This window comes from Oryza glaberrima, chromosome 3, assembly GCF_000147395.1.
Source record: "Oryza glaberrima chromosome 3, OglaRS2, whole genome shotgun sequence".
NCBI lineage: Eukaryota > Viridiplantae > Streptophyta > Magnoliopsida > Poales > Poaceae > Oryza > Oryza glaberrima.
This window is the reverse complement of record NC_068328.1, coordinates 10,104,011-10,123,808: the sequence shown is the minus strand read 5'-3', so window position 1 is coordinate 10,123,808 and position 19,798 is coordinate 10,104,011. Positions and strand designations below refer to the sequence as shown.

General features: G+C 47.2%; 3 protein-coding genes across 4 annotated transcripts; all 3 read right to left on the bottom strand.

Annotated features, from left to right (window-relative positions):
- Window positions 1-2,391: 2,391 nt before the first annotated feature.
- On the bottom strand, window positions 2,392-9,224 carry LOC127765520 (uncharacterized). 2 transcript variants are annotated; one of them, XM_052290433.1, is made up of 5 exons: window positions 8,046-9,224; window positions 6,357-7,524; window positions 4,827-6,262; window positions 2,999-3,996; window positions 2,392-2,831 (listed from the first exon to the last, which is right to left on the bottom strand). In XM_052290433.1, the coding sequence occupies exons 3-4, from the start codon at window positions 6,258-6,260 to the stop codon at window positions 3,052-3,054; spliced, it is 2,379 nt and encodes a 792-aa protein (XP_052146393.1). In that variant the 5' UTR covers window positions 6,261-6,262; window positions 6,357-7,524; window positions 8,046-9,224; the 3' UTR covers window positions 2,392-2,831; window positions 2,999-3,051. The 2 variants fall into 2 exon arrangements, with proteins under 2 accessions (XP_052146393.1, XP_052146394.1); XM_052290434.1 differs by having other exon boundaries at window positions 4,827-7,524.
- Window positions 9,225-9,363: 139 nt separating this feature from the next.
- Window positions 9,364-10,470, bottom strand: LOC127765521 (peroxisomal membrane protein 11-3). The gene has a single exon (XM_052290435.1). It carries the CDS (start codon window positions 10,358-10,360, stop codon window positions 9,452-9,454), a length of 909 nt encoding a protein of 302 aa, XP_052146395.1. The 5' UTR covers window positions 10,361-10,470; the 3' UTR covers window positions 9,364-9,451.
- A 528-nt stretch (window positions 10,471-10,998) lies between these two features.
- Window positions 10,999-12,288, bottom strand: LOC127765522 (peroxisomal membrane protein 11-2). Its single transcript, XM_052290437.1, has one exon. The coding sequence runs from the start codon at window positions 12,160-12,162 to the stop codon at window positions 11,398-11,400; it is 765 nt and encodes a 254-aa protein (XP_052146397.1). The 5' UTR covers window positions 12,163-12,288; the 3' UTR covers window positions 10,999-11,397.
- Window positions 12,289-19,798: the final 7,510 nt, after the last annotated feature.

The window sequence follows — 19,798 nt, the reverse complement described above, 5'->3', positions numbered from 1 at the left end:
CATCGTCGATCGTTGCGATTTTGTTATTTGTTTCACCTTTTCTTTTCTTACCCTTTTGCGGAGGATGTGATTTGCTTTACGGCGAAGAGCGAGGGTGTGAATGTGTGATTAGTGCTGGAAACAATCGCCGTCGCCTAGCCTCTATCAAGCAATCAATCAACTGAAAACTGCATCTTTTAAGGCTAATGACTGCATTAGATGCTAGTACTAGTATCAATTTAAGTACATCAAACAACCATTCTACGTCAATTAGCGCCGCCCGTCCTGCATCGCTTGCTTTTGCACGCCACAATTAACATTGTCCTGCATTGCGAGCTGCAGCGATGCGGTCATATTGGTCCAGGAATACTTTTCTCGGCATATTTGTGAAGGAATCATCGTGTTTTCAGATGTATGGCATTTTCTTGGGCAATATATAAAAGTATTTTTTTCCCTATTCTTTTCGCTCTTCTAGACGGGCCTTGTCTTTGACCAATTCTGTAGCTTTGCGTATGTCTGGCATACAGTGACGAATGACGTACAGCTGGCAACTATTCAGTTTTTCTTTTTAAGAAGCTACTACTGTTCAGTTGAGCGGCTAATCGACCAAATTTCAAGCCCTCCTTTTTCGCAGTAATACCTGAATGTCATGGCTGATCTTGTTTTTTTTTTCAACTTGAGCCAAAAACAGCTTTTATTAAGGTGGGTTAGAGTTTAAATCAACTGCAAAATGAAGAGAGGAGCATGGCAAGTTGCGTAGTGCAACTACACCTCCACATGTTCATCATAAGTTGATTGATGATAATTGATAAGCAGATACCGCCAGAACAAATGCAAGTTCCGCGGGTTCTCACTCTGACTGGGGCATAATCGGCGATCATTAGTTAGTCGTAATCCACTGGCTGGAGTCATCGGTAAGCTCAATTAGGAGTTGATTTAATGGCGCTGCCGATCAAGGACAGAGGCATCTTCCTCCTGTCCCATGTGCAAACCTTGTGCCGGTGATCTGGCTTGGCCAGTTTTTATTCCTAGAATTCATCACACGTTGTTTGCATGTGTGCTCTCCGCTCTGTTATGCCCTATTCCCGTTCTCTTCTTCTACCTTCTGAGAAGGCTGCCTTCGAAGCATGTATTTAGAACACAGCAATCGCATAAATTTCAGACAAGATCGGAAAAATACTTTGACGAATTCTCGGTCAAACTTAACTGCCAGAACTGAGAAAAATAGCGTGCCGCACTGCCAAAGTGCCAATCACCAAGAATCAACTCGAGGCATGGAAACGTTGCCCATCCTGTGTGAAACTTTCACAGGAAAACGACTACTGCTACAGTACTAGTGTACTGCTACATGACGGGTCATACCAGCGTACTACTACCACAGTCCACAGCTCAGCCTCAGCAAGATGCTGCTATCCATCCAGGACAAAAGGCAGGCGCTGTAGCACACGTAGACCACGCCGGGTTTCAGGGTTGCACATGTGTAGAGAAGGTTTGACCCCCGGACTCGCCGTTTCACCATGAGCTACTCCTCCTGCACTGTAGCGCAGGACATTGTTCAAGCTTGGGGATTGAACGCGGACAGGCATCACAGGCCAGGAGAACAATCAAAACCTTAAACCAAGGCTTAATAGCGCGCATTGAAGAAACACACCTAATGCAAGAATAGCATTGAAAGGGCAACAACAGATCGGCGAAGCATCATGCAGGCCATGCATTATTTGGAATTGAAGCACTTGCCGTTGGGACCAGACAGTCCCTCCAGTTTGAGCTTTGGAGGAGGAAGGGGACCAATGGACCATTGGTCGCGCAGCCTGGGATGGTTGCCACAGCTTCCAGTTTCAGTTTCATCTCCTCTTGCTGCTGCTCCCATTATTTGGACCACAAAAAGGGGAAAAAAAACATGCAGGTGCTAGAAGTATATGTATGTACATCTATGCTGCACAAGTAGCATAAAAAACAACACGCAGAAGTAGAAACTGAAAGCAGCAAAGCAAGATCCCCTCAAAGTAAGCCCACAAACCAGTCTGCTTTACAGACTGATCATCAGCAGTCCAGGAATTACGCCAAAGACGGACGAAGATGAACATAGGAGTTACAATGTCAAATGTATGTGGTTATACATCTTGAAGTAAAAGATGTCAATCTGGTAAAGAAAATATTGAGTTTTGAAGCTGCCGCCTAAGGCAACATAATCATCACTTTTTTATATAGATTATAAAGATGGTGAGCAATTAGAATCTTAATATCATTATAATTATATATGCGGTGGCAGCTTACATCTAGAATTATAACATTTTCTTTCCCAACTCTATCGAAATTAAAAGATGAGCCAAGAGCAGCCTGCCGCAAAGGATAAAACCACCACCTTTAAGAGATGATCGAATACCACATCACAATAAAAAATCATACAAATGAGACAAATAGGGCAATTCAATTAGAAAAAAAAATATTCATGGGCGAAAGAGCGTGTCAACAGAATGAATGGCCTTCCTAAAACCTGATTTCCCCAATGGCACAATCTATACATTCTAAGCTATCCAAATTATCTTGGCCGTTGTGTGATCTTTTAGGTCGCCTTTACGACTGAACAAATGGCAGTAACAGCAGATATAAATGCCTAGTCTAAAACAGAAAAACTTTACAAAAGCATGCCGTTTATGTCATCGATCACATTGCTGACAGATAAGCAGCATGATGAACAGCTATTTTCAACAAGAATAATTGCCCGGAGAATGACAGCAATTGCTAGGAGGACATGAAGGGGTGACAACCAGCGTCCCCTTGTCTCGATTTCCATAAGCCTCTCATCGATGGGCACATTTTACTCCCCTGAATATGTTTGTGGGTTTCTTCTGAAACAAGCAAGGACATGTTAGAGCCTATGAAACACCAGAAAAATAAAGTAAATTCCTAAACAGTGTGAACTATACTTTCACTTCGCTACATTGGCATGCGTAGCAAAATTCACCATTCTTTTTGTATAGTGAAGTATAAAGAAATGACTTAACTAGCAATTTACCTAGCAAGTACTTGTACTCTGCATACATATTTGCTTGACAAGTTGCTGTTGCTCTAGACACCTTCAGTTCCTTGGAAGTTGTTTCCATCTACAAAATTACTGTGAGCCTGAGTAAAAGAAAAACCATTGCTGCGGTTTGGAATGCCATCAAGCAGAGTTTGTGGACTGTTGGCTACTGGCGGAGCATGAAAGTTCATGTGGTTTGGTTCAACTCTTGGTATAGAACTACCATGCTCTGAGGCATTATGGCACAAGTCCGGTCTAATAGTCGGGCTTGGTCTAGATAGCAACATGAAAAAACGTTCATAAATTTGACGTCTTTCAGAAAGAGCTGCATGCCTTCCAAAGGAAGTCTCTGAAGTGTTGGCTTCTGACATAACATGGAAGTTCTGGCTTGGTTCACTTCGTGGTACAGACCCAGTGTTGTGTAAAGTGTCAGATTCTAATGGTGCGCAAAAGTTCATGTGGTCTGGTTCAGTGCTTGGTACAAAACCACTCTGATGCACACCATTATGATGCATAACTGGCCCAAGTGTTGTCCTTGGTCTAGAAAGCAAACTGCGTATCCAGTCATGCATTTGACGTCTTCTAAAATTCGTTGCGTTTGTCTGCCTTCCAGATGGAGTTGATGCTCCTGCAGTAGAAGCTTGAGACTCAACAGAATGATTTCCCCTAGGAATCTCTCTTGGAGATACATTTAGATCAATCCCCTGCCTTTCAAAAGTGCCAATTGGTGAAATTGCACCAAACATCCCAGAATTGCCATTCACATGATTATGGTATGAATGTGCTTCGCCATCGAGTCTACAACCTCCACAGTACCAATTTCCTTCAGGTACTTCTCTTCCCAAACCAACACAGTAAGTATGTGCTGAGGAGTCACAAATATCGCATAGTAACATGAGACTGTCATCACCACCTTGATTGCACTCTATGCACACAACATTCTCGTATGGATCTAGCCAACGTCTTATTTCCTCTTCCGTAGGCTGATAAACCTGTGCAAAAATCAAGAGACAGCATATGATGTCCAAGAACATAATCAAACCAGGGAATTAATGTGGTTTACATTGAACACTCCAACAACGCCAACTGTGCAGGATGTTACATGTTCAGATGTTCCAAGATTATAATATTATTGCACTGTACATAACAAACTCTTATATAAAACACTAGATCTCTGGCATTTTAGAAATCAACAAACAAAAATAAACCAAACATGAAGTTTGCCCTTTCCCTCCATTTTTGGAACAAAAGAAGGCGTTGTCAAGAGCCTCCCCATCATCTGGCCACAAGTTGGACCTCAGATATCCTATGCCATCTCATCCATCAAATAGCTTTCTATACTTGATCGTAAGAGCAATAAAGATTTGTCTTTATATTGACAGCATAGTATGACGATGGAAAATCTCCACCAGATTAGCAAGAATAAATTTTCTCTGCAAAGACCATTAAGACGGGGAAGGCTTTGCAAACTGTATATAGCTGAAGTACCAGGAAAGCTAATGCAAAAAATAACATTGCCTATGATTTGTAAATGGTAAATGAAAAATAGTTCCGAAAATTAGTTCTCCAAATAACATTTGTCCCCTAAGGCAACTAGTTCTAACATGGAAATGAACAAACGCAGTAACAGTGAGAAGTCACATAAAAATAATGAAAGGATAAGAGTATTTATAAGAATAAATGAAACGTCTACAGCAGAATGACAGTAAACATATTCATGAATATTATTTTGAATAGACTGCCCATATAAATCAAAAATGAAGTTAACAAATTTAGCTGTCGGATTTGATATTATATGACAACCGCAGCAAGGAAAGGTTACCTGATCACGTTCTTCAACCCTAATTACAGAATTTGTCAGTTCCAAACCAGTATCCTCCTTTGACGACTTTGTGATTGTTGTGAACCGCCGTTTACACAACGGACACCTTGACTCAACCTTAGACCATTGCATGATGCATGCAAAGCAAAAATAGTGTGAACAGCAATCCAGCACACCCTGCACAGTCACTCTCTGTTCTTCAGAAAGGCAAATCCCGCACGTTGCCCTTCCAGCCTCCTGTGGTTCCTTTTTCTCCTTCCCCTTGTGCTCCCCATTACCTGTAACAGAAATCTTCCTGGGTGATGAAGGCAGCACTTTCAGAGACTCTGGAGGCTCAGACTCCTTCAAATTCCCCAATTCCTTATCTGATACAACGAATTCAGAATCTGAGGATGAATCTGACACAAATACCCTTTTCTTCCTCCCCTTCTTAATAACCCTAGTAGGCTCAGCAATGGCTGCTTCCTCATCGGATGTTACAAATTCGAAGTCTGTCGTGTCTGAATCAATAGTAGGCCATATCTCAGCCTCAAAAACTGGTGTCGGAGGATCAACCTCCATCTGCTTCCTAATTCTAGCCTTTTTCCTTGGTTGCCAATCAGCCGTAACCTCGTCCTCCACAATGAAGTCGTCATCCTCATAACGATCAAGCATTGAACGTTTTTTCTGCCTCCGTCTTATAGAAGCAGCGTTCCTTGCCTTGACTGAATCCACCTTCCGACTGGCCACCTTAGAGCTGCTCTTCATCTTCCCTCGTCGCTGATTCAAAGCAGACTTTCGCCGCCCCATATTCTTAACCCTCACCTTAGTCGCTTCCAATTCATCATCTTCCTCATCCTCAAAATCTTCTTCCTCCTCGTCCTCCACTTCAGGATCGAAATCAACATCCTCCTCCTCTTCCTCCTCATCCATGTCAGGGTCAAAGTCCATGTCCTCCTCATACCTCCGGCGATTTGATCGCTCCAGAGGAAGCTTCCCCTCCACGTTGCGGCCACCACGTTTCTTCATGCGCTTGGATCGTGGCACCTCATCGTCCTCCTCTTCTTCCTCCTCAAGATCCTCGCCGTACTCGTCGACCCCATCGTCTTCTTCTTCCGAGTAGTCATCGTCATCCTCGTACTTACGTCGACGAGATCGCGCAACGGGTGGGTCTGCCTTCCCCTTCCGCCCATTCTCGCGGCTCTTGACAGGCTGCCTCGGCCGCGGGGTCTCATCCTCCTCTTCGTCCTCATCACCCTCTTCGTATTCCTCGTCTGTGCCCTCTCCTCCCTCGCCGGCGCTCGAGGCAGACAGATCCTCGTCGCACTCTTCCTCCTCATCCTCCTCCACCACATACTCCTCGTCGTCGTCGTCGCCTCCGTCCTCGCCCGGCCTCCTCCGCCGCCGCCCGCCGCTCTCCCCCACGGGAACCGCCCCTTCCCCTCCCTTCCCCATCCCTACACACCAAGAGGAAGAAAAAAAACAACGAATCAGAACCAGATCGCCGGATCCCTCCGCCCAAATCACACGCCGAAACAAGCACACACCCACCTCTCCGATCGCACCAGCCGCGCGAGAAAACCAGCACCGCCCAGCGACGGCCTCGCACCACCACCACCACCACCCACTAATCCAATACCAGCTCCAGAGCTTATCTGGTGGTTTCCCTTTCCAGCGCCTAGTGGTTACCCCGTGGGTTTGAATCGGTTTAATATATACGACCACGCGCAGGTCAGAGAAGGCGGCGGCGAGGAGCTCGGCTCGAAAACGGAAAGGGGGGCGCGCGCGCGCGCCGGGACGGGGACGGGGGAACGCGGAGGCTACGAGGGGACGGAGGGGGGAAGCATCGGATCGGAGTACGGCGAGGTGCGGGCGCTTTATCCTCGCTTGCAACCTCTCTCTCCTCGCACGGGACGCGTTGGTAGGGGTGGCTGGCTGGCTTGGCCGGGCTGGTGGCTTCCTCCTGGCTCCGGCTCCCTAGCTACTAGTGGTTGGTTGGCCCGTTGCTGGAGTTGGACTAGTCGCCCCCGCCCCGCGCGCCGCGGTATCGATGGCGAACGTACACACGCTGCAGCCCGGTTTTCTCACGTGCTGCTATGCCTGTGCAGCTGTGCGGATGATTGGTGTTTCGGGCGGGGCGTGTTTTCCCATCGGTTTTTTGGTGGGTTTCGGCCGTGTGCCCGCGCGCGCGCTGGGTGCGCCAGCGGTGGGGGGCAGTGCCGTGCCGTGCCGTGGTGGTGGTGGAGACTGACGTGTACGTGACTCGTCGGGGAGCCGGAAAAGGAGACGTGCGGATTGCTCCGTTTCGGAGCGCATCGGCCGGCCCTCGTTTTTTCTCCCTTCCCTTGCTGGAATCTGACGGCATCGCCTTGTGCCCGACCCGAGTACTCGCAGAGTTGCAGTAGCTTTACCTGCTCCATGGACAGGGCAGGACTCGAGCCTGCAGGCTGCAGCACTAGTAGGAATCAGATGATTGGTCGCCTTGGCAGGTATTGCTATTAAAACAGAAATCTGTTTTCATGTCGTGGTCTGGGTGCAAAAGATCAATGAGAGTTTCTTCCATCTAGGTTAGAGACAACTATGGCATTTCGTGATTTCAGTGAAGGGGCACACCAAGGGGAATCACAGCAGCTATGATTTGCCAAAATCATGCCGTCTCAAACTGTCAAACAGCGCCCAAAAGGCAATTCATCACGACCCAGAATAATTTCTTTCCGACCTGTCAAATTATAAGCAGGCATTAGAAATCGAGTTTTTTCAGCAGGCATTGAACAAATCAAATTCGACAGAAATAGAAGTAACTTGCTGCATCGAATCATAGGATACATTTTTATGTCAACTGCTAATAGGTTAATAATACCATCCTGCTGTTTCAATCCTAATATTAATAGCTATATTGTGGCTTCTTCTCTTTTCTTTGAGCAATTGAAGAAATGATTAAATGAATTTAAATTACAGCACCTACTCAGCCTGTCAGCCGTTGCTGAATGCCAGAACAGCGAGTAATTAAACTGACATTACTACAATCAAAGTAACCAGAGTTGTGTTGCCATATATGCAATTTTCTTAGCTCGACAATCAATTCTTCATATGCAGCCTCTTAATCCAAAACGTGGCTGAAATACCAATCTAAGATGCTTAACGATTGCTCAGACATTTGAGTGTCAATGGTGCTTAACAGACACAAATATGTTAGTGCAGACCAGTGATCTCTGCCCTCTGGAGATTTCAACTGCTTACCTCAGTAGAGTGCCGGGGCCCTCCATCATCACCGGTTCAATAGAAGAGTGAATTTTAAGTGATCTTCAGTGCTCACAGAAAGTACAGTAGAACTTTATACACCAGGGGGCCAATACTGTTGGAAGGAACATAAGAAGCAACTACCTGACCGCCTGTAAGCTCTGCAGGGCAACTCTTGGTAGAATTTGGAAGTAATGAACTAAACAAAGAAGGTTTTCATAAAAAGGAAAATCCGAAATGGCTCATTCAAATTGTTGTGGACTACATACTGGAAAAAAAAAACAGCAAGTACAAGCACAACACAATACCAGACAATCGGTGCCCTTATTATAGTATATTCCACATAAAAGTTGCAACACTCTCACCAATCCTGATGTGTTCACTATGTAACTCAGGGAATCTATGAATACATGCCAATTAGATAGTTTGGTACGTTTTATACTAGTAAAAGATGCAGGTGGTTACCAATATGCATAGTTGCATGTTGAGTTAAACTAATTTAGTAGTAGGTAGCAATCAAGCATAATAGCAAATGTATCAAATCCATGTTAGGCAAAGTTTCTAGATCAAGTTAACAATTCCATGTACTATTGATTTATGATTCTGCAAAACAAAGAATCACAGACTGAGGGACTGGATACTAGAACTGTATTGAACTATAATCAGGCTTGGATTTCATCTTATTGTCAAGTTCATTCATGGTTTCAGCTTGTATTCATCCACTTCACATAATTATGCTACAGAGTTCAGTTCCATGGTGTATCATGCTTTAATCATGCTGTTCATAGTTTTTGTTTATGCTGTTCAACTCGGCAACTTTTCCTTGGTCTCTTTGATATGAACAGAGAGGAGAAAAAAGGATAAAACGGTGACGATTTAAATATCCAATATTTTGAAGTATCTTTCTACTAACATGTACATTGTGCATGCAGGCCATATTATAGTGAGTTGCTAACCAATCACTAAATTGATATACGAAAATATAGTGCTGCAAAGTGCAAAGTAATTTTCATTGGCATGGTTATGTATACAAGACATTGAGAAGAAGTCACCGCCAGAGTGTCTTTAGCTTTTCTCTTTTTTAATTCTAACTACAAATTGTACCTTTTACATAAACCTAAACCTATAGTTGAAAGAACACAAACTCTTTATTACATAAAGGAGAAAGGTATATGGAAACATATTAATCGGTTTTCGGTTTTGATGAGAACCATTACCCTTTTTAAGGAGAAGCACAAATAAAACATTGAATAACAACCATGGTGATAAAGCCACGCTTTTGATTTATACCCCCCAACATCCATAATCCAGGGACAACTTTTGTTTATTGTTTTAATTTTGCTCCAGTTTGAGCTTTATTATTTCATCTCATCGTGTTTTACAACATATATATATACCTTTGGGCTTCAGCACGAATTCCAATTCTTGTGAGCGCTGATCAACGCGGACAGTAAGCCGGCGGACGCCATGAGCGTCGAGCTGCCGAGCAAACCCTTCCCGTCGGTCACGTCCCCTAGCGCCATCACGGCGTCCGCAACGTCCTGCACAACGGACATCCGCTTGAGCAGCAGCTTCACCCGTAGCGTCCTCACCACATCGCTCTCCTCCCTGCAACCTTCCTTCAGCCGCATCTTGACGGAAGACTCCAGTTTGCCGATCTCTTCCAGCTTAATCGTGATGGAACCAACGTATCCCAGCAGCTCGGCCCAGGCGCTGAGTCGCTGGAGGCGTGGGAGGAGGTGCGCGGGCAGGAGGCCGGCCTTGGCCAGCCACACGAACTGTTCGAGGAAGTAGTAGACGCCCTCCCCGCCGTAGGCGAGGAGCGCGACGGCCGGGGGCGGATGGGGATGGGCGCGGAGGGCGTTGACGTTCTGGACGAACTTGCCGAGGCGGAAGGCCTTGCGGCTGAGGCCGACGCTGGACTCGAACGACTTGAGGCGGGCGGAGGCGGCGGGGGGCAGCGGGCCCGCGGCGAGGGCGAGGCGGGCGGCGTAGCGGGAGATCTTGAGGAGCTTGTCGACGCCGTCGCGGCGGGAGAGGTAGGCCTCGACGTGGACGAGGAAGTCGCGGGGCGGCGGGTGAGCGGCTGGCTTGCGGGAATCGGAGGAGCCCGCGGCGGCGGCGGCGGCGGCCATGGCGGCCGGTTGCTGCGTGGAAGAGAGAGGCGGAGCGGCGGCGCCGTCGTTGGGTGCGCGCGAGTTGGGCGGTGATTGCGTGTGCGGTGCGGGCTGGTCGTGGTAGGGGAGTGGGCGTTTCGTACGGGTTTGGAACTTGGACTTGACGAAGGGTGACGTGTCATTGGGCCGAACCGCCATATGGGTCCCATGCGTCAGCCTAGCAAATGGGCCTTAAACTCTTACATTGGACCTTCTTGGGCCGCTTTATCATCTTTCTGGACCTTTGCTTTTAAGCCCAGTGTTTCCTGACCCACTTTGTTGGGATTTTCTTGTTATGTATGCATAGAATTCTGTCACAACAAAATCATCTGTGATTTTTCCTAGAAACATAGTACAAATATAGACGCTCACAATGCACCTACCATTTGTGATTTTGGATGCATAGTAAATATCACATGAAATTAAGTAGCCTATCATATCGATAAATCATGTTTATTTATACTGGCACTGACCGGAAAGCCTGGCTTCGGAATTCAGACTTCAGAGGATGTGGAGGCCACTCTTTTCTTTGAAGAATGCATGATGGCATCGCCCATTGATTCTTACTGCGTTAATATCTCCTTGGATTAGTAGCATGATCGTGTTTAATTTCGCATTAGCTTGGGATAGCATACATTGTTTGATCACAAGCCGTGCCAATTAATGAAGTAATCTAAAAAATCAGGGGAGTAATATATACTAGTACATCTAAGAACACTTTCCGTTGCATTTTCATTTTCCCTCTGCTTTAATTTTTGAGACATACTCCTATATACTTGGTAAGCAGCTCCACGATTATTTACTTTTCGTTGCTTATCTAACGAAAGATGCTTTTGAAGTTAGTATTACAGCAGCCTTACAGTGTAAACAGTTTATATATCTTAAAAAAGTTTATACAGGCTATAGTTCCAGAAAGAAATAAAAAATTATGAGGAAACATATTAATCGGCTTTGTTGATATACACTTGTTAATAAGGAGAAGCATGAGCAAAAAAATGAATGATCACCATGGCGGAGAAAGCCCAGTTTTTGTATCCGCTCAAATGCACCAGCACCACCTTTTGATTAATTTATACCCCGACATCCAGAGTCCAGGAGTAATTTGATTTACTAATTCAAACTCTCTCCACTTTAAGATTTAATTATTGTTCAATTACATCATGTTTTATAACATGTACCTTTGGTGGGCTTTCAGTTCAGCACGAATTCCAGTTCTTGTGAACGCTGATCAGCGCGGACAGCAAGCCGGCGGACGCCATTAGCGTCGAGCTGCCGAGCAAACCCTTCCGGCCGGTCACGTCCCCTACCGTCATCGCGGAATCCACCATGTCCTGCACAAGGGACATCCGCTTGAGCAGCAGCTTCCGGCTCAGCGTCCTCACCACCTCGCTCTCCTCTCCGCAACCTTCCTCGAGCCGCGCCTCGACGCCACACTCCAGCTCTGCCACCTCCTCCAGCTTGATCGCGATGGAGCCGACGTGCGCCAGCAGCTGCGCCCAGACGCCGATGCGATGGAGGCGGCGGGGGAGGAGGCGCGCCGGCAGGAGGCCGGCCTTGGCCAGCCACGCGAACTGCTCGAGGAAGTTGTAGACGCCCTGGCCGCCGTACGCGAGGAGGACGAGGAGCGGGTGCACGTGGGGGTGGGGGTGGTAGGCGGCGGTGCGGAGGGCGTTGATGGACTGGACGAACTTGCCGAGGCGGAAGGCCTTGCGGCTGAGGCCGACGCTGGACTCGAAGGACCTGAGGCGGGCGGTGGCGGCGTGGGGCAGCGGCGGCTGCCCGGCGGCGAGGGCGAGGGCGAGGCGGGCGGCGTAGAGGGAGACCTTGAGGAGGTTGTCGACGCCGTCGCGGCGGGAGAGGTAGGCCTCGACGTGGACGAGGATGTCGCGGCGTGGCAGCCGCGGGCGGGAGGCTGGCTTGCGGGCTGAGGAGGAGGAGGGGGAGCCTGCGGCGGTGACCATGGCGCTGGCGCGCGCGCGAATGTGTTATGTGCGGTTGTTTTCGTGTGCGACGCTGGCTATAGCGTGGTAGAGGAATGGGCGTTTCGCTGGGAAACCCGGCGATGTAACACTTTTGAGTCGTCGGCTCGTCGCAGCCTGTGTGCCGCGGAGTTCGTGAGCGTTTTGTGTTTTTGTACGACACAAAGCTTAGACTTGACAATGTACTAACCCTGAGTTGATGTATCGCTATCTTTGTTCGTTTTCCCCTCTTTCTCATCTTCTGTTCTGCTCTGTCGGTAATGCCACCTCGACCACCGACAATGGTGTCAGACTGCTGCCATTGCTGTGGTTCGCAACTCGCAACCATGTGGATGGCCCACAATCCCACGTGCCTCCTCCCAGTATGAAAAAAAGTACACCGAAGATCCTCAACTAGTAATTGAGTTACGTAATCGTCCCTCAACCATAATATCAGGTACAGAATATCTCTTAACTTATAAAACCACGGGTCATGTGGATGGATCAAGAGATGCGTAAACGTGCCTAACACCCTTGCGCTCAAACTTTCTTGTTCTTGCAGCATTCTCCACGCTTGTCTCGCTAGGAGGTTAAATAATTCAAATCCTTAAACCCCATCCCTCCCATTTCTTGGTTCTGCAGGCCCTATGTTATGCGGCCGTAATATTTTTATAACTTTCACCGAATGACAACAGATTCGTGTATAGGGAACTAGATTAGCGCCATATTTATCCTCTCGGGGCTTATATTTGTTCTCTGGACTATTCAATTTAGATTCTTATTTGGTTTTGACCCAGTTTTATTTTACGTGACGGTTAAATCAATATAGAACCATGACATAACGGTTGATTCAGCGTAGAACCATATGAGCCTACATGTCAGGGTTTCCATGTCACACCCCTTGCTCTTCCCCTTCTTCTCTCCCTTCCTCCTCTCTCTCACCTCTTTGCGCAGGCTAGTCAGTGTGGGGAGGAGGCCGACGAGAGAGGAGGGTGTCGGCAGCCGGCGGCCGGCGGCGGTGACAGCGGTGACGACGTCGTTCGCGGCCAGCCACGGCGGCGCCGCCTTCGCCTGCGCCGAGACGGTGAGCAGCAGGAGGTCGATGAAGACGACCCGAGGAGGCGGGTGAGCACGCGGCAGCCGATGGAGGGGAGTGGAGCGGCAGCGGGCGAGCGCGCGACCGGTGGAGCAGAGCGGCGGCGAGCGAGCGGGCGGTGGAGTGGAGCGGAGCGGCGGCGGCATCCGCAGCTCGACGAAGTACCATGGCAGCGTCTAGAACACGAGGCAGCACGGCGCGATATAGTAGAGCGAGGTAATGGGGGTTCAGCGACTTGCCCTTGGAGGTGACCAGTATCTGGATGAGCACGAGCCACGTGGCCTCGGCGGCGACGGCGGCGAGCTGTAGCATGACGCCGAACGCGTCGAACCGCGCCTCGCCGTAGGCGGCGACGGCGACGGCGACGCCCGCGGAGATGCCGAGCATGTTGAGCATGGAGGCGCGGCGGAAGGAGTCGGTGTGGAAGGAGACGATGAGGGAGTAGACGGCGACGGGCATGAATGCCTTGAGCATCTAGATGAAGAAGACAGAGAGGTATATGTATGCACAGTTGGAGAACCAGAGCGGCAGCGGCAGGCTAGTGAGCGGCCGCGAGCGCGCAGCGGGCGAGCGCTACAGTGGGCGGGCGGGCAGGCGGCGGAGCAGAGCGGCGGCGGCAGGCGAGCACTCGGGCGGTGGAGTGGAGCGGAGTAGCGGCGGCATCCGCGGCGGCGCCGGCGCAGCTGGAGGAGGAAGAGGAGGTAAGGACGACCGCATCGGTGAGCTCTACAGCCTTGTCCAGCCCGACGGCTCGGCCCGCCGTCACCGCCCCCGCTCCGCTCTCTCGACCACGGCAATGGCGCCGCACGGCACGCGGAGGAGGAGGAGGGAAGGCAGACGACCGCCGCAGTCGTCCCTCGCCAGCCGCCGGCCACGACAGGCCTCCTGACCTCCTCCCCGCTGCGTCGACGAAGCTGTCGCCATCCACAACGCCCAGGGGAAAAAGGAGAGAGGAAGGGAGACGAGGGGAAAGAGAGAGTGGGCGCTGATGCGGCGTCCTAACATGTGGGGCCTACGTAGGTCGTCGGAATACATCCTGTCTTTGAACCTTTGTAGTCCTATGCAGCATAGTCAGTACTATAGCTCCTGACTCAGCCGTTAGGTAGGATAAAACCGGGTCAAAACCATCGAAATACCTATTTTAACCTATTTTGATTAGTTAACAGACGCTGGATTAGGGAACGATTTTGTAACTCGATGACAAGTTGAGGGTCCTTCGTTGTACTTTTTCCTCCCAGTATAGCTATCTGGGCCAAGTTCTCTCGGTCCTGAGAAGGCCGTGAATTGGGCCACTGCGTGAGTAGAATTTATCTCTTCGGTTATGCGTGAGTAGAATTTTGCCACGATAAAACCATTTGGATTAGCACGCGTGATTCTCTAGAAATCATATTGCAAGGAAGCAGACTATCATATCGAGACGACCCGGCGAGAACGAGACCCCGAGAAATCATGGCCATATACTTACTGATTGGAAACCCCGAGTGAGCTGGAAGCCATTCTCTCAATCCTGTGCAATGATGGCATCGCCCACTGATTCTTACATTAAGATCCCCTTAGATTAGGTAGCCTGGTCATGTTTAATTTTGCATTAGCTTATCGTAGCGCTGTTTGATCATAACCCGTGCCAATCAGTGAAGTAATCTATACATCCAAGAACACTTTCCATTGCATTTTCATTTCGTTTCGCCTGCCTTTTGAGATACATATACTCAGCAAGCTGCTCCCGCAATGATTTCCTTTGGTTGCTTATCTTATCTAATGAAAGATGCTCTCGGGTCTCGAAGTTAATATTACAACATTGCTGCATGATCAATAGTTTATCTTGAAATGTTCACACAAGAATTGAAAAATTTAGAAAAAAAATCTCTAAAATAAATTGGAAAGGAGAAACTTTAGCAGTCAATCATTTGAGCTTTCTGAATACACGAACCGAGCTAGTAGATTTTAGTCTCTGAAAACATCACATGCAAGCGCAGGCCATGATTCCCCCAGCAGAATACGCAAGGGATCCAAATTCCAACATAGCTCTCCACGATGAGCAAAGCTTCAAATGTACAGGCAGGATCGCAGTGTCGGCAGTGCATAGGCATTTTGATAGTTTCATGTTGTATGTTCAGGGGAAAAAAAAGAACATGACACGTAAGTGCAACTCCTACTTAGCCGCTGCAGTTTCCCTAAATTAGTAGTCGTAACATCTTTCTCGGTGCCAACACATCGTTGAGTCTTTGGAGGCAGCTTTCGCCGTGAAATGAGTTGTCAAGAGGCTATGTGTGCATTTGGATAATCGCATTGCCAAGCTGCCTGCCACCAATCGCCCTCCTCCTCTCCTTTACGGTGCTGAGACAATGATGCACCCCAAAGCTCTTCAAGGCCTACCTGGCCATCTTGATTGCTGCACAGAGATGTTTCCAATGGCTCAAGCAGACCGGGCAGAGAGAGTTGTACAGTCCTTGCTCATCAGGGTAGAGGGGGAAAAGGCAATGGAAGGATATTGGCATATGTTTCTTTTGAGTGTTGCTTGAGCCCTATGTCATGTGCATCTCAGAGCCAGCCAGCTCCACACCCAGCGAAAAGGAGCCACCTTTGGACCATCTTCTTTTCCCTTTCCATTTTACTCCACTTTTTATATCCATTTTTCAGAAGAAAATTGGAACTGTCGGTAAGTTCTGTTAACTACCCACTTCATAGCAGTTAAAATTTCCTGCAAATTAATCACCCAAAACGAAACAAAATTGGGGCAGAAATTGAGAAACTGTCACTGAAATGTACTTCAGTTTTGTAGGCTTGGGCTGAAGAGAAGAACGCACCGATAGGCGCAGGACCATATATTTTGTTCCTATTTGCTCTCCAAGTTGGCGTACGGGGAAAAGACGAGAGCAATCACAAAATGGCAGGATTCCTAAAGTGGTTAGCGAGTGCATGATTCAGTAGAAAATTTCTAATCTGGACTGTTGCTAAGTAAGCATGGACCATTATTCAATCCAGTGAAAGCAAGGACGATGATTGCGTTTAACTTGAGTACAGGCAGGCAGGCCATTTTCATGGCCGCCGGGGCAGACGCTTTTCCCCCCATGATTTTCCCTCTGCCCGACACTGCATTGCAAGTAGCTGCTTAAAGTGGACTAGGCTTTGGACGCTTCCAGTGAGGCATTGATCCTCTCTGTTTCTTGTGTTACCCATGGAAGAAGAACCAGCATTTTCCATTTTGACCTGGCTTGCCATAGGTTGTAGACAGATATAGCTGAAGATTCTGAACCCACATTTCATCAGAGCTCAGAATACCGTGTTGTCAGGCATAAAGCAGATTGTTCTTATGCTGGTTCCTTTTCTGCCATATCTGTACCAGATGAAGCTAGCTGCAGTCTGCAGATGTAAGCAGATCGTTCTTAGGTTGCACATATAGCTTGTTCCTTTTGTGCTCTTATCTCTCTTTGCCAGATGAAGCTAGCTGCAGATGTAAGTAACACATAACAGGTAGAGTAGCTGTTGTTGATGGCAAGCAAGGATTCAAGATGGATCATGCCATGATCACAGGGAACTACCGATCACCTCTACGACCTAACAACAACCTTACCAATAATTTTCTTTCTGGAGCGAGATCTCTTCCTCGCCAAGCTTTGATCCATCGACACTGAATAAAAAGGCTTTGGCATTAGAACGGTGGATTTGGAGCTAAGGGAATTCCTCGCTTTAGCCGTAAGGCCGGTGGTTGTTGCTGCTTACTTTGTGCTACACAACGCTCAGCACTACTGAGCTTTTCTTCAGTTTAGTGCAAGAGACGTGTCTCGTACCCGTGGAATTATTATTAAGCTAAGTAATGTGTTAGCTTCTGGATAATCCAGGGTCAATTTAATTTGGCAATCAAAACAGTCCTAGAGTAGTAGAGTGCAGAGTATTTGTTGCTGTCAGATAGAAGACTTACTCTTAATGGGTAGTACTAACCACAGTACTATAATTAACCTGTCCTATTGCTTACCCCTGAATGTTGCAACAACGCATTATATTACAGTGCAAGCTAAGTGAATGGACAGAAAGTATATCAATCATCCGGAAACAGTGGCGAAATAATTCCTGCAAAATTCTTCAAATAGTTTGTTAAACTGTTGACGAAAAATGCTTTTATTATTTTCCAAAAATGAGGAAGCATTTTAGATTTTGTCGTGACCACGGGATACAAAATGGATTTGGTAAAGTACAAGCTTGCGAAATTAATTGATATATTATCTTCTGTGTCCTACGTACATTAGCAGATTTGTTCATAGCGTGACAGCAACCCGGGCGGGACGTGGTGACGCACGGTCCATATGACACGCTCCAAGTTTCGGACGAAATGGACCCCCATAATCTGCACCTAACGCCGGAAATTGAGAACAAATTAAAAGGGACGGCGACCATTGCCAGTAGTGCACTTTTAGGCACGATGCTATGCCAACAAATGATTCATAGGAAACAACATTATGGGTATAGGCTTGTAGCACACTATTAATTAGTTTGGGGGTTGTTACATCTAAAGAAAAATGAACAGAAAAAAAATCAAGGACTTGCCCTAGGTTTTTACGTTTTCGCTGTCCTCGGTTCTTCGCATATGAACAGAGTATGCGGGTTGGACGATTATCAAAAGCAGTTTATAATTGTTTGGTTCTACTAGGTGGGGAAAAAAATTCCGCCTTCTTCCAAGTTCCAACTACTACCAATCAGGACCTCATAGTTTTTTCAAGAGCAATCTTCTTTTACGGTCTGCCGTGTCAAATTCACCTGGTTATGTTGCTACTCATTGTTAAAGTCATCGGTGGTTCAGTACTAGGACTAACCAATCCCAGCTTTGGACATGATTAGAGAAATGCCCATTTCCAGGTCGGACACCTTGTTTACCATGTCCTTTACATTTTTCTTTCCTTTTCTTTGTATAGATGCTTTTCATTGCTTTCTACTGGACGCTCGATTGCTCTCGGCCCCTTGACCCACTACTGTTGTTGTTTACCCAAACAAGTCCAGACCACCATTCACCAGTTCACCACGCGTCGCAAGTCGCTACAGGAAGAAGAAGATCCGAAGCTCCCACCATGCGCTCTGACACGGCGGGCCCCACGCCCGCCACCACCACCGCCGGTAGCTTTCATGGGACGGCAACCACCTCGCCTCCCATTTTTTCTCCTTACCTCCGGCTCACGGAGGCCGGCCTCCCTCCCAAAGACGCGCGCCGGCTGGGGCCGATCTCTGTGGTGGGGCCATCGCTTTCGTCGCGCGGGCCCGCGGCGGAAGCGGAGCCAAGCCGAGCGGGCGGCGGAGTGGGAGTGGGAGCGTGCCGTGCCGTGCGATGCGAGCCCCGGTTTAAATTGTGGGCGACCGTTGGAGAGGAGATTAGCGGAGCGAGAGCGTGCGTGGGGCCGCAGGCGATCAGGTCCGACGGGGATTCGACTACTCCCCCGTTCTGGAGCTTTTGGGTTAGAAATTTGACCGAGTGCAATCTAAATACTTCTCCTGGTTTTTCTTTATAAAAAGATTTTCGGGGCTGTTTGATTCTCTACCTTACCAAATCAATGGTAGTAGCAAATTTTTGGCATGTTTTGGTACTACAATTTTTTTGGTAGGGTAGAGATTTATTATACATATTTGGATTGCTACCAATATGATGCCAAATATTGATGATATAGAGAAGAAGGTTCTAAATTAGTGACAAATTAATCATTGACATTACTAATAATTTAGCTTCAATCCAAACTCATACTATTACTATTCAAGGTACCAATAAAATTGGTAGGGCACATTTTGGTACCAATCCAAAATGGCCCTTCGTTCCTGCTACTTGCATGCCTTAGCGCAGTTTCCTACAGTATACAACACAACATGTAAATATATTGTACCGTGAAAGTTGGTACTAATATTTTATATTCAGTAATAGTAGTAAGTGTAAGGCAATAACTCGTATTGTTATATATTCACAAACATTTGTCATTTTTTACATAACTGATATTTACCAACAAAACGGGTATTGTATTTACCGACAGAACTAAGAATTTTACTCTTATTACAATGTTCAAGTAACAAAAACATCCCTAGTGTCTCCCATTGATGGTTTTCCCATCACAACATATTGCAAACGGCAAAAAATCTGTTTTTCTTTGGAACAAACAATAGTACTGATTATTTTTTTCAAAGAAGCCCTAAGAAGAAAATGGAAAAAAGTTCGGTAAAAAACATGCTATATGTAACAATTACTATTGCAACCTATAGTACTCCACTTAATTTGATCACATATACTAGGCATTAGCTAGTCCTTTATTAGGACAACGTCCCATGATCCCATCTTATAAATGCAGTACTTCACTTCAGATCATGCTTGAAATTTAAGGCAAAGTACATGAGAAGTCCGTGACACACTGACACTTGACCTATCGGCGAAGAAATGTTGTGAACCGATACACTTCGTTTTTAAAGCTGATGGGTCAAGACAAATTTGCAATGTGTCCGAAGAAATTTGCACTCCGTTGGTTGTTACATGAATTAATCGAACTCCTTGTACTGAACTGTTAATGTTGTTAG